Genomic DNA, 13,573 nt, shown 5'->3' with positions numbered 1-13,573 from the left:
CTGGGACGGCGGAGTTGCTGTGATAGCTTGGCTAGGTCAGACATTCTTGATGTTTCCATGAAGGGGGTTTTAGGTGACATTAACAATTACATCAGTAGACTCAGAGTCAAGCAGGTGACCCTTTATCTCGTGGGTGTACCACATCCGATCAGCTGAAGGCCTGAACAGAAAAGACTGACCTGCCGGGAGAAAAGGGCCTTCTGCCAGTGGACTGCCTTCGGACTCGCACAGCGGCAGCTCTTCTCTGGCCCTCCAGCTGCCTGCTGCCCCAGACTGTGGACTTGCAGCCCCGCAATCGCAGGAGCCAATCAGTCTCTCTCTCTGCCAGGCTCCCAGGGAGTCTAGACTCCAGCAACAAGTCAGCGCTCTGGCAGCGGCCCTGGCACTGTGACAGCCAGTGCCCACTGGCCATCTGGGCCTGCGGTCAGAGCCTTCGCCATGTTCACATACTGTGAATATCGCTGCCACCTGGAGGCACCAAGGGGCCCCGGGGGAGCTGGAACCCTGGCTGAGAAGGGCAGCACCACGGCTATATTGCGGGCTCAGCTCCCAGTCAAAGGATGGTCACAGAAAACCGCCTTTGCTCCTACTGAGCTCAAATCCTAGGGACACACCGGGTCTCTTTTGACCTACAAAACATCAACTTCAAAGGTCCAACCTCTTATTTGCATAAAAAGGGCTGGAAGGGTTTGCAGAAGATAACCAGGCCCCCCTCCCCTGCGCCCCCACAGCCTGAGGCCAGCAGTCTGGGTGGGGAGGGGCGGGAAGGAGTGCCGGGGTGGGGGGCGCGGGGGGGGGGGGGGGGGGGGGGTCAAGTCTTCTCAGTTTGCACCTTTCTATAGAGTTGTGATTTTTGTGAATGCATTATCTACCCCAAAATTAAATTAAAACCATTTTCAGTGGAGGAGGAGAAACTGGTGGTGACCCAGTTACTGGGGGAGCGGAGGCGGCTCTGGCCTGGTAGGCCGAGGGATTTGTAAGCGGGGTGGAGGGGACAGCTTCGCACTGGTGCACAGGTCTGTTTGGGGTTTCTATGTGTCCCTCATCATGTTTTTAAAAAGATTTAAAAGTAACTGTCACACTTGAATCTGGGTAATTTTATATGAAACCCGGACTTCCTGCTTCTTTTGAAGGCTCTGGGGCTCTGGTCCCTGTGCTGTGGATCAAGGCTGCCCCCGGGAGAGAAGCCCAAGGCATCGTGGCCTGCAGGACCTATGACCTGATTCGTGTCTAAAGTTACACGACCACACAGTAACCAGACGCTGCCTGCACTGACCATTTTAACGACTTGTTACATGATCTTTCCTTTTCTAGTAAAAATAACTCACATATCTAGGCCTTATAAACTTAGCCCTAACCCTCAACACATGGCAGCTTGTCACTGCCCACGGGCCCTGTCCCCGTGCTGCAGCTCTTCACTGCCCATGGGCCCTGTCCCCATGCTATTCTCTAAATAAAGGAGCACTAATACCAGATCTTGAGAATTCGAGATATCTTTCTTTCAACTCCTCAGCCTGCCGAGCCCACATCATTTCTTCTGGTGGCCCGTACAGGGATCTTGCTTCACTGCCTTGTGAGCTGAAGTTCTGGTAAGTGCCCTTTTCTTCTTTGTGCCATCCTCTTTTTCAAGGATGGATGTAAATTCACGTCTCCATCAGGAACCTTTTTGGACAGCAGTATGAATCCACATTTGCTGCCCATGGCTACTCTATGGGGCAAACCGTGGCATTCAGCCCCAAGAGAACCAGTACCTTAAGCCTGAGGGTGATGGAGAATGAATTAATCCATTCCTTCCTGACTCTATCTCTAATGTATAAATTTTACGTGGGCATGGGCCGGCCACTTAAGTCATTAGGATGGTCGCCAATCTCCAAGACTCCTGTGGAAGATTTCTTTTCCTCAGGCTGGATTGGAATCCCTCCCTATGGCTCCTGACCACACTCTGAACCGTGGGAAAGTCCCAATCAGGACTCTGGTTCAAGGAAAGTACCGAACTCTAACGTTTGGTTGAGTATGGGAACCTCCTCGTGGGAGAACGGCTCCAGGACACAACTGGGTAGAATATCCCCTAGACCGGTGGAAAATTCTTCAGTTTTTCTCTATTCTTCTTTTACCTCTGGGACCATTCACCAGGCACCTATTACTGCCAGGCAGAATATGGAAGGTATACAGGGATGCAGTGCAGGGGGACGCCCCCATCACCCCTTGCAATAGGAATCCTACAGAAGGAACAATAGGTAGGACGCTGCCCTAGGTTCTGGAGGGATTTTCAAGGTAATGGACCCTTTTCTTTCATCTCTCTTCTTTTGTCTTTTTGCATCCTGGGACCACGGGAACTTCTAATTCCACTCCTAAGGACTCACCTTTCGGTTGCCTTTTAAATAACTCGGCAAAATTTGATCTACAAGATCTAAAGAAAAAAAAGACTTTTTTACTGTAATACTGTTTGGCCTGAATACACTCTGAATGAGGAACAATGAATGGCCCATGAATGGCACCCTAAATTCTAATAGTATTTTTCAGCTGGACTTCTTTCGCCGCCTCCTGGGAAAATGGTCTGAATTCCTCATATTCAAGCATCCATGGCCCTGAATCAAGATCCTGGCCTCAGAGTGGTTTGTCGCATGTGTCTAGCTTCCCCTTTATCTGGGGTCCTTCCGCTTACAGCAGGGTCATCTGGGGTCCAATGGGACTGTCTGGGCGTGCACTCAGGGTGGGAACAGTTGTAGGACTTTCTACCCTGAACCTGAGAACTAGTTCACTGGTGTCTGGTTTTTCTGTGTGTCTGTGTCTGTGTCGGTATATAACTTAAAATTGGCTGTTTGGGGACTGAGTTTCTCAGTGATTCTAACAAACTATCTTTAGAAATTACCTTGTTGTGGCTACCTGGGAAAGGCCCCCTAAAAATGGAGATAACTGTAAGTAGCTGGCAAGATAACCTGGGATAATTTAAAGTTAGTCGCCATTTTGGACTCCTTTTGAGCTTTGCAACGAAGATACGAAGAAATCTTTCAAGAGTCAAAGGGTCCACCACTGGGAGCCCCACCCTGGTTTCCGGGCCTGATCACCCCCGGGAACCTAAGTGGGGTGCCCTCTCTTGGCGGTTAACCTGTTGAGTATTTTAGGTGCCTACTGAGTCAGTTATGAGGATAGGAGGCCTGTGATTTATTCTGTGAACTGGCCTGCTGGGGTTGTGTGCCCCAGCACAGGAACTGCTGTGTGACCCTGTAGTCATTGACCTCCCCGCCTTCCAAGGACACTGCGCCTGGGCCCTACTTGAAGGAATGTGTCTGGGCTCGGGGCCAAAGATGCCACTTCGGCCCTGACTCTAAGGCACAAGTTACAAAGACTATGTCCTGCGTCATGTTCCTTGTCTGGGCTGGCCACCCCGATGGGCACCTGGCTGGATTTTAGAAACATCCCATCCATGGGAACAAAAAAGATAGAAGCACCCCATCCATGGGAACAAGAAGAAATGACTCAAAATATCCAAATGTCTGAAACCCTGAGTCAGAACCCAGAGAAACCTTAGGATAAAAGGGAGTCCCAGGCACAGAACAATTGGGAGTCTCACTGAGCAGAGGATGCTTTACCTCAGACCCGGACAACCGGCATCCTGCCCGCCGTACAAACTATCGGGACTTCCCCAGCTGATTGTGGTGTGGATGTTGTAAGCACTGATTTGTTGTTCCCCTTTATCCCTGCTCCTCGTTCTGTTTCCCTTTATCAATAAACTCTGATTGCTTAAAGAACCAAGTAGCCTTGGAGGTGCCTGTCATTCCTTGCCCTTTGTGGCTGCGGGCAACAGACCCTTATCTTGATAATCGTTGGGAAGAGGCCATGAGGGTGAGGCCTGATCCCCTCTTTTCCTTTCTTTGTCTGTCTCATTCGTCACCTCCTCTGTTGTCACCAAGTTGAGCTTAAGTTCAGGCTGGACCTGAGCAGAACCTGGACCTTCTGTAAAATTGACAACTTGATACCCTTTTGCCAGGGACTTAACCCTGGCACTGAGAGCCCCAGCCCCCAGCCAGCTCCAGGCCTTTGCCTCCTTCCTCCTTAGCTCAGCTTGTGCTGGCTCAGGGACTAAACGCCCCGGCTGAGTGGGACTTGAATACATCTTGTAACTATGTTGGCACTCACAGTCGGGCTCTGCACCCTTCTCCAGCCCGCTGTCAGTCAGACACTGATGGTGCTTTGCCGCCATGGGGAGTGCCCCAAGCATCCCCAGAGACTCACCCCTCGGGTGCATTCTGACTAATTGGAAAGAAACACTTTCAGCTGGATGGGTTATGCCTCAGAAACTCCATCTGAGAGAAAACCTGAGTGGTTTCTCTGTGCCTTTATGATATAGCTGGACAGGTAGGTCAACCCATAACGTCACTGGAGTCACAGCCCAATTTCTGAGAAACCAAGAACAAGTGTCCTTAGAAAATCCTTGTAAGACTGGAAATGCAGCTCTAGAGGCGGTTCAGGTTCTACCCAGTTCCCTTATCTCAAAAAGGATTATCATGTAGCCTCTCCAGAAACTTTTATCTAGCCCCACCACTAATTCCTAAGACTGAGGAAAGAAAAAGGAAAAAGGAAAAAACAGCCATAAGCGTGCCCTTGCCAAAAAAATCTAGCATCTTAAGTGTCTTCTCCACAAATATTAGTAAAAAGGCTCAAAACAAAATTTGGGTTCATAACTGGTGAACTTTGTATTACTGTACCTGAGTCATGGCAGTAATTTTTAAAACAATAGCTGTGGAGACTTTGTAAGTGTGCCTATACGTATGTTATATATGTACGATATTTTACCTCCGGATGGTATAGCCAAAATTAAGAGCTTTGTTTAATTGGCTTAAAGTAAGCACTTACATAAATTCTAAACGTAATAGAAATTAACCCAAATGTCCTTCAAGTTAACATGATATAAATTAATCTTTGGTAACTGAAAGCTTATTTAAGTTTGAGTAAGTCTACCTAAAAGATAGAGATCTATGTTTTGTTAAGATAATTTCCTATGTTCAGAAGGACTGAAGTAGGTCTCTCAAGATTTTTTGACTGTTTTTGTTGTCATTTTGAATAGATAACTGAGCATGTTTTGCAGTGAGCATTGTTTCCTATCTGAACAAGTGTTTTAAAACCTTTTGATATTTTTGGAAAGCCTCCCCACAAAAAAAATTCAAGGCCTGAATAAAGGCTTCCTTTTGACCTGGAAGAAGGAAGAGAATTTCTCTGAGGACTTTCAGAGGGCCCTTGAGACTTCTCAAATAAATTTATTCTCTCTTTCTCTTCCTATAAAGAAGAAGATACTAAACTTATTAGGCTTATTTGGTATGTTAAATTACATGGGAAACATTGTCAAACAAGTGATGATAAGCCTTCTTAGGTGGTATTATGTGGATAAATGCTATTGATACAAACGTTTTGAAATTATGTAATATTCCTAAAATTCTGATCTGTCCTGGTCATCACCCATAATTCTAGTTATTATCTTGAAGTGTTGTGTGTCACAGAAGTAGCCAAGTTTCTTTGTCAATTGCCCTTTTGAGTCTTTTGTCACTTGCAGATAGTTGCTATTTTACTCTGATGCTTTTTGCTTTTGCAAATATGTTTCATTTTCAGAGAAATTCATGGAAAGGATTCTGACACAGGATTCTAGAATACAGGTTTCTGATAAACTTTCAGATCGTAAAACTGAACTGGGTAAGAAATTACAGAACTCTAACAGAGAAACTGATGACTTCATAAAACTGCTAACAGAAGATTAAGCTCAAGAATCAATTACACAGGGCTGTATGAACTGATGAGGATGATTGTAATTTATATGACTTTTGTTTGAAATATTGTTGATTTTTTGATGTTTCATTTTGTTTTCTCAGATTTAAGGAAATCTTTTTCTGTTTTCTCTTAACTATGACTTATAGCAACTTGGTGAAATTACACCTTTGTGAGCAGAACTGAAACATTTATCTTTTTCTTCCTGCCTCATCTCTCCAGAATTTGGAAAATTAGTGAGTGAGTATGGTTATTTTCATGGCAATATAGTTATTTGCATAAGTTCAATAAGAATCTGTTCTCCTTATAACAGGATATATTTGGAAACATTGGTTATATAACCAAGGCTTTGACTGGAGTGTCATATTTGAGAGAAACATACAGACTCAGATATGACAATACAGCCCATGAGGAATAAGGTTGACTTTCTGGAATAAAGCCACCTGGAAATACTGGCCTGGTACCTTGTTTACAGGAATTCCAGCAATCTTACCTGGTAAGTAAGGAAGGTCACTTATCTGGCAGGTGCCTGGAACCTCAAAATGTTTTGGGGGACCTTGAGAACAGAGGAATCCACCCAAATCTGTAGGTATTGCAAGCAAAATCTTGATGACAAGTCCTCGGCTTGGCTTTCCTGGCCTCAAGGGGCCTTTAAAGTTCAATCTGAGATTCCTCATAAAAAATTCCAGCAAAGCAGATTTAAAAGAGCCTATATGATTAATTGTTATTCTTGCTACTCTTATGTAAATAGTTGGACCAAGATTTATTGAAACTACACTTATTTTGCAAACCAGTTAATCTTAACTTGGCTATATTTTGTAAAAAAGTGAGGGTGATTTTAGAGAGAAAAATTATGTTTCAGTAGGAGCTATAGTACACATTCATGGGTATTAGATTCTAGCTCTTCTCTTCTGCAAGATTCATCTGTTACTAATCATAATGTCTCCTTGTGGCCATCCGTCTCTGACACCTGGGAGCTCCCTGGCCACAATCAAACCTTTTCCTTCAACTCTACTGCCCAAATACTAACTAGATTTGCCGTGTCACAGGTGGATCATAAACAACGAGTTCCTAAGGTTAAGTCCCCAACCTATCAATACACAGGATGGACTATAGCAAATTTGGGATGAATACATTTGGCTCACTCCTACTAGTGGTCAACTCAGTCAAAAGGCCACTCTATGTTGGGAACAAACCAATCACACCTGTGATACGTGGCCTGATAGCATCTGACTTATGGGACAAATTCCCTGTCATATGTGCTCTCATATCATAGCCTTAAAAAATAGTGATTGGTTTGGGACTGACTGGAATAGATGGCCCAGCATATGTTGGTTACTCCTACTGGCACTCAATGGTTATGTGGCTCCAACTTATGGCCTTGGCTGTCACCTGGATGGATTGGACGATGCACCCTAGGCTTTGTCTGGATGCAAGGTAGAACTACATTTACTGTATCTCCTCCTGCTAACCTACCCAACCTGCAACAGCGCTGGACCTGCTCTGTCTCCCACCGGCATGACCACCTTGCCTCAATTTTCCTTCCCCAACTAGAAATCAAAAGTGTCATCTGGCACATGGAAGCCCTAAACAAATTTACCATGAAGGCATTAAATAATATGCAACATAGCCTTTCACTGCTTGATTTAGAAGTATCCCAAATGCGTAAGGTGGTCCCCCAAAACTGATTGGCACTGGATGTCTTGACAGCAGCACAGGGGGCACTTGTGCCATTATAAAAACTGAATGTTGTGTCTATATTCCTGCCTACCATCAAAATATCTCTGGCTTCCTATCTGATATGAGCCACCAAATTAAATCCTCGTCTGACCCTACCCTATCTCTAAATGATTGATTGAACTCCTGGTCAGGTCTTGGTCTCTGGACTACTATCAAAGTTTTATTCATTGGGTTAATTATATTGCTTGTATTTCTTACTATAATTTGTTGTCTACTTCATTGTTTGTCTTCCACATGTCAACTAAGTTTTACCTCCTGGATCACTTCTCGTCAAGTGATTCTCTCATTTCCCGATGATCTGTAGACCTTGTCAGCCTTGGACTCTGCAAGTGCAACCGTCTGGTTCACTGAACTTCCTGCCTGTACCCCCATGGCCCCATTTAGGGACACCTCTGTGACCTTGTACAGCCGGAAGTAGTTACAGGAGATTGACCATCGTCCATATCCCCAAAGGATTTTGGGGCCAAAGGGGGGACTATAGGATGTGGATCAAGGCTGCCCCACGGAGAGAAGCCCGAGGCGTCCTGGCCTGCATGCCGATCTATATGACCAGATGCATATCAAAGTTATAGGACCACACAGTAACCAGACCCTACCTGCACTGATACCATTTTAATGACTTCTTACATCATCTTTCCTTTGATAAAAAATAACTCACCATGCCTTATAAATTTAGCCCTAACCCTCAGCATGGTGCAGCCCTTCACTGCGCACGCGTCCTGTCCCCATGCTATTCTCCGAATAAAAGAGGACTACTACCAGACCTTGAGAGTCCGGGAAATCTTTCTTTCGACTCTCGGCTCGCTGAGCCCGCGTCACTTGGGCCAGCACTTCCTCGGATGGTGGGTCTGTGCCGCCCAGTTCCCTGTGCCACCTGCCCTCATCCGTTCACATTTACTGTCCCACTAGCACCCAAGTGGACCGCCCCAGGCTTAAATTTACTGAATCAGGCGGAAATAAACCTTTGTTTAGGAAACGTCTTGATTTTAGGGCTTAAGTCAGCCAGTGGACCCACCAGGTCGGAGCAGCCCCTCCTCACACTCTCCCCTGAGGGCCTGGGCCCATCCTGGGCATCCTTGCCCTGGCACCACTGGGGAGCACTCCTGACCAGGGCCCCCACCTCTGCGCCCCCCCCACCCCCCCCCCACCTACTCACCCTTTGGGTTCCAGCCCACTAGTCCCGCTGGACTGGCTGCCTGACTGGAGGCTGGCGTTGCTGGACAGCATCTGCCCCAGCCGCATAACCTGCAGAATCTTCCAGGGCTTCTTTGGGCCCTGCCCGTCTGGAGGAAGCAGAGGAATGGTTTCTACATGCCACGGCCTGTGGGGGGCGTCGGGAGCCTCCAGTCTGGGACAGCCACGTACCTCTGGGGCTGGTCTTGCCCTTGATCCCTGGACCTACAGGAAGTAAGGGAGGGGTCCCAGATGGCCTTGGCTGGAGCCAAGGCTCCAGGGACACTGCTTGGGGGCACAGGCTTCCCTGGGACCCTCCCAACTGTCTCCACCTCAGCTGTAGGAGGGCGGCGCTGGGACGAAAGCCGCTTGGGCTTGAGCTGGGCCACCCCCTCTTCCCGGAGGGAACGCTTTAGCTGAGCCACAGTGACTTGGGGGCAGCTGCTGCCCTTGGCAGGGGCTCTGCCAGGTATGGGAGGGGCCTAGCCTGTGGCCTGGATACCTCTGAGGCCCCTGCCAGCTGGGCACAGGGTCGAGGGGGACCCGGGGAACTGCCTTCTCCTTTCTGCTACCTTTGTCCCCTAGTGTGGAGGACAGAGTGCTGTCTTTGGAGGCCTCGGCCCTCTCCTTGGCCTTTTTGAGAGCCAAGCACTTCTGCTCTTCCAGCCAGTCCTTGGGCGACAGCTTGTACAGGAAATCCTTGTAGGCCTTGTAATGCTGCAGTGTGTCTTCGAATTTGGAGATTTCACTAGATTTGAGGAGGGAGAAGGTAGGTCAGGCTCTGCCTGCTGGGAGTGTCACCAACTAGTTATCCCGAGGAACTCAAGGGTAGGTGTGGAAGCATTTAACTATTTTCCCAAATTATTGGTTTTCCTTTTGTTATGTTCAGGAGATGCCATCACCAACCTCCCTGAACTGGACCAGGCCTTGCCACGAGAGCCACGCCTGTGACCTTTGCCTTATTTTTAGGCTACAGCTCTCCAGGAGGAGCGTGGGCCTGATTGCCATCACCTGCAGTGTACGTGGAATCACGTTTTCCAGCTGAGCTTGTGCAAGAGGATTCCCACGTCTCCACTTTAGAATATTCATTCCCCGTCCCAAATAAACGTCCCTCCTTCCCTTTGTTCGGGGACACGTGACTCCTGAAATGATCCCTCAGGGTCTCCTATTTGCCGCAAATACACTTTACTTTGTAAGACAACTACTTCTGGTGGAGAGTCTGATTTAACTCGCCCCGAGGGAACCCACTTTGGTCTCAGTAACAGGAGGTCCCTCCAGAGGGGACGGCCTCTGCACCCCGGCCAAGCTCAAGGTGCTCCTTGTTCTCTGGGGGACAGGCCGAGGACAACAGTTGTGCTGGGGGAAGAAGGCCGCCCCACAGAGGACTGACGAGGGTTAGAGTTCCCAGAGTGACAGCCCTCTGTGACTTTTGAGCTGCAAGTCGACCAGGACTGTCTGCCCCTCTCAGGGTGGAGCCTGCCTCCTGGTGCTGTGGCCCTGGGATAGTCACTGACTCTCCTGGCCTTGGTCACCTCATCTGTAAACTGGGCAGCAGTATCCCACAGGGCTTAGGTTTTAGAGGGAAAGTGATAAGGTTTGTGTTGTGCCGGGCTCCCTTTGGTTACGGGAAAAGTGATGGAGAGAAGTGGCGGGACAGCCTAGGGTCCAGGTTGCCCTCTGACCTCACTTTTTTCTTTTCTTTCTTTCTTTCTTTCTTTCTTTCTTTTTTTTTTTGCTGAGGAAGATTGGCCCTGAGCTAACATCTGTGCCAATCTTTCTCTATTTTATATGTTGGTCCCCACCACAATATGGCCATCAATGAGTGGTGCAGGTCTCCACCAGGGTCTGAACCCGCCAAGCTGGCATCTCCACCGCAGAGTGCACTGGACTTAACCACTAGGCCAGAGGGCCTGCCCCTGACCTCACCTTTTGATATTCATGATCTGGGTGGTCAGGTCTCGGATCTCGATGATTTTCTCCACCTTTGCTTTGGTTTCCTTCTCAGCCCTGGGGGGTGGGGTGGGTGCAGGGAGCCAATCGCACACTAACAGGGGCATCTACACCGCCCTCAGGCCGGGCTGGCGGTGGGGGAGCTGCTAGGGGCCCGGGGCAGGGGGCGGGGGCGGGGGCGGGGCGCGGCCGGCTGGGTCCAGGCAGGGGTGGGTGGGCTGCACAGGCCCGGGGGACGCGAGGCGGCCCGCCAGCTGGCCCGGCCGCGGGCTCACGCTCTCAGGGCCTGCACGGAGCTGCGGTCGTTCTCCCGGAGGAACTCGTCGAACAGCGCCGCGTCGTTCTCCAGGGACCTCTCGGCGCGCTCCAGCGCCGCCTCCTCCTTGGTGGCCAGCACCTCCAGCCGCTGGATCTCCCTCCGCTTCATATCTAGGGCGTACTGAGGGCCACGGGCGCGGGTCACGCTCCTCGCCGGGCCAGCCCGCCTGCGCCCCGCGGGCGCTGCCCGCCCTACCTGGATGAGGAATGTCTGCCGCCTCTGGCCCATGTAGCTGCTGATGCTCTCAGACCCCAGCGTCTTCTCTGCAATGAGAGGAGGGAGGCATCTTGGGGGCCGCCGACAGCAGGACAGACCTGGGTCCCCGGGAAGGCTGGGCACACGGTCGGTCGGGGCCAGCCAGCCGCTCCTGTGCAGTGCTCTGCTGCGAGGCCCGGGTCCTTCCAGGGACCTGGGAGATGGAGCGCTTTGTCCCCCCAGAAGCAGAGAAGGCTCTGCTGCTCTGTTACTTCTCCATGGCTGGAGACGGGACCAGGTGGGAAGTCCTTCCATGTCTGACTTGAGCCTCTCTTGCTGCAACACGCTTCTCACCTGGAATGAGACTCTGGACACCCCTCACCCCGGAAGTTTCACCCAACTGGGCTTGACCACGAAAGGCCAGTTGGCCAGGACCGGAATGAGGGGCGGAGAGAGAAGTGGGGCAGCCTGATCTCTGCGTGCGGCGCCCTAAGCCCCGGCTGAGTCTGCACGGTCCCGGTTCAAGCCAGGCGGGAGGAAAGGAGAGTGGGCATCCGGACCACCCACCGGAGCCGGGCGGAGAGGCAGCGGCGGGGTCCAAGGGCCGCGGGGCCTCTTCCCCGCCCTTTCTGGAGAGGCAGGTCTGGCTGCTCCCAGCTCTGGAGAGCCAGCAGCTGCGGACAGGCCCGTGGAGCCGCACGGCCCCGTCCCTCCAGCCCCGTCCTTCCCGGGGACGCGGCGCGGTGCAGGAGGCCCGTTTTGAGTGCGGACACTCGGCAGGGAGCCCGGCTCGGCCGCCTGGCTGGCCTCGGGGGGCCAGCTCTGCCCTCAGGAGACGTGGCTCCTCACTGGAAGTTAAAGCTGGGACACCGACGACTTTTGCGCCCAGACCCGCTAGGTCCAGCCTCCAGCCTCCCGCCTCCCGGCGCCACCCGCCTCTCCCAGGGCTCAGGAGGGGAGGGTGGAGGCAGACGCGCCGACGGTGCCCGCTGCTCCCCTCGGGCCCTAGGAGCTCCCGGCTCCTCTCCGAAGGCGGGCCGGGCGGCGGGGGGAGGCTGGGGCCTGCACCTTCTGTTCACACCAGGGAGCCCGCAGTCCCGTCGGGCCCAGGACGCTCGGCCCCGACGGCCGCTCCCCAGCTCAGTGATCTTAGGCGTCCCCGTCGGGGCGGGCGGGAGGTGAGCGTGTGGCCGGGACTTCAGATTTGCTACCGGCGCGCACTGAGTCACACGGCTTTTCCTCCCGCGCGCAGAGCGGTGACTCCCACAGCCCCCGATGCGGGAACTGTCCTCGGCCCGAGAGGACCCGCCCTGCGCAGGGGTGGAGGAGCTTGCCCAGGACCGCAGGCACGGCGCGCTGCAGTCTCTCGGCGCGCGGGGCGTTCAAAGGCCTTTGGATTTGCCATCCACGGGCACTGGGCTTGGGACGCCGGGCGGCAGGGGTCGCACACAGACACAGCCCCGCCCCGCCCCGTCGCGGGAGCCCCTCGGGGCGCGGGCGCGGACGGCACCTCTGGTCATGCAGAGCTTCCAGGCGGCGCGCGCGTGGCAGGTGCGCAGCTGCTCGGCCTCGGCGCACGCCGCCAGGTCCTCCATCTCGTCCTCCAGCTGCAGCTGGCGCCGCAGGCTCGTGTGCTTGGCCGCCACCTCGGACGCGTAGGTCATCTTCTCGTGCACCCGCAGCGCTTTCTTCCGCTCCCGCTCCTGGGGGCCGGCGGGGTCGGCGGGTCAGCGGGGTCCCGCCAGCCTCGCCGTTCTCTCCACCCCGCCCCGCCCCCAACCCGGGACCAGGCTCCGGGGCTCCCCGAGGCCCCGGATTCGCGCGGGCGGGAGGGAAGAGTGTGAGGGTGGGGGGCTGAGGAGGAGGCGGCCAAGCGGAGCCGGGCGGGGAGACGGGCTCCAGGCCGCCTGCGGGGAAGGGAGGCCGAGCGCGCGTCAGGGGGTCCTGTGCGCGGGGCCCCAGGTTGAGGTGGACAGGGTCGGTTCAGGGAGAGGCCAGGAGTGTATCCCAGAAGCACTGCCCGGGCTGGCAGCTTCCCAGGGAGGGTGCCCACTGGGCGATTCTCCCTGAGCCGGGTGATCCTCCCTGAGCAGGGTGCTGCGGCGCTCGCCCTGGGCGCACAGACTCTCGGGTTGGGAAGGCCAGAGAGCCCGTGTTGGGGGCAGGCAGGCAAGGGCAGGGGTCAGGGCAGCCTTGCCACTCCCAGGCATTGCTGAGGGGCACGCATGTGCACGTCACACACGTACATGTCTGTGCGCTTATCTAGCCTCCAAGAATGCCAATGAGAGGGCACTGCAAGGCTGGTGCAGTCTAGGGGGTTTCCTGGAGGAGGTGAGACTGTCCCTGAGGTCTGAGATGGACCTTGAAGGACGGGGGTCTCAGGAGGGAAGACATCTTGTGTGGGGACAGCAGAGGCGAGGCATGCAGCTGAGCCTG

The 13,573-nt window shown here is 52.7% G+C and overlaps 1 protein-coding gene across 7 annotated transcripts in view; it reads right to left on the bottom strand.

The window, feature by feature from the left end:
• Positions 1-13,573, bottom strand: part of CFAP100 (cilia and flagella associated protein 100) — a 66,018-nt gene that overhangs the window by 28,223 nt on the left and 24,222 nt on the right. For all 7 annotated transcript variants that reach the window (XM_023619840.2, XM_070238399.1, XM_070238400.1 and 4 more), the window contains 7 exons: positions 12,648-12,840; positions 11,138-11,205; positions 10,899-11,062; positions 10,600-10,680; positions 9,246-9,421; positions 8,866-8,898; positions 8,657-8,783 (listed from right to left, as the gene is read on the bottom strand). In XM_023619840.2, coding sequence (XP_023475608.2) covers positions 8,657-8,783; positions 8,866-8,898; positions 9,246-9,421; positions 10,600-10,680; positions 10,899-11,062; positions 11,138-11,205; positions 12,648-12,840 — 842 coding nt within the window. The remainder of the gene's footprint in view (positions 1-8,656; positions 8,784-8,865; positions 8,899-9,245; positions 9,422-10,599; positions 10,681-10,898; positions 11,063-11,137; positions 11,206-12,647; positions 12,841-13,573) is intronic.

The sequence above is a fragment of the Equus caballus genome, chromosome 16 (genome assembly GCF_041296265.1).
Source record: "Equus caballus isolate H_3958 breed thoroughbred chromosome 16, TB-T2T, whole genome shotgun sequence".
Taxonomy (NCBI): domain Eukaryota; kingdom Metazoa; phylum Chordata; class Mammalia; order Perissodactyla; family Equidae; genus Equus; species Equus caballus.
The sequence above is the reverse complement of the archived record's forward strand: the minus strand, read 5'-3'. Positions and strand labels throughout refer to the sequence as shown.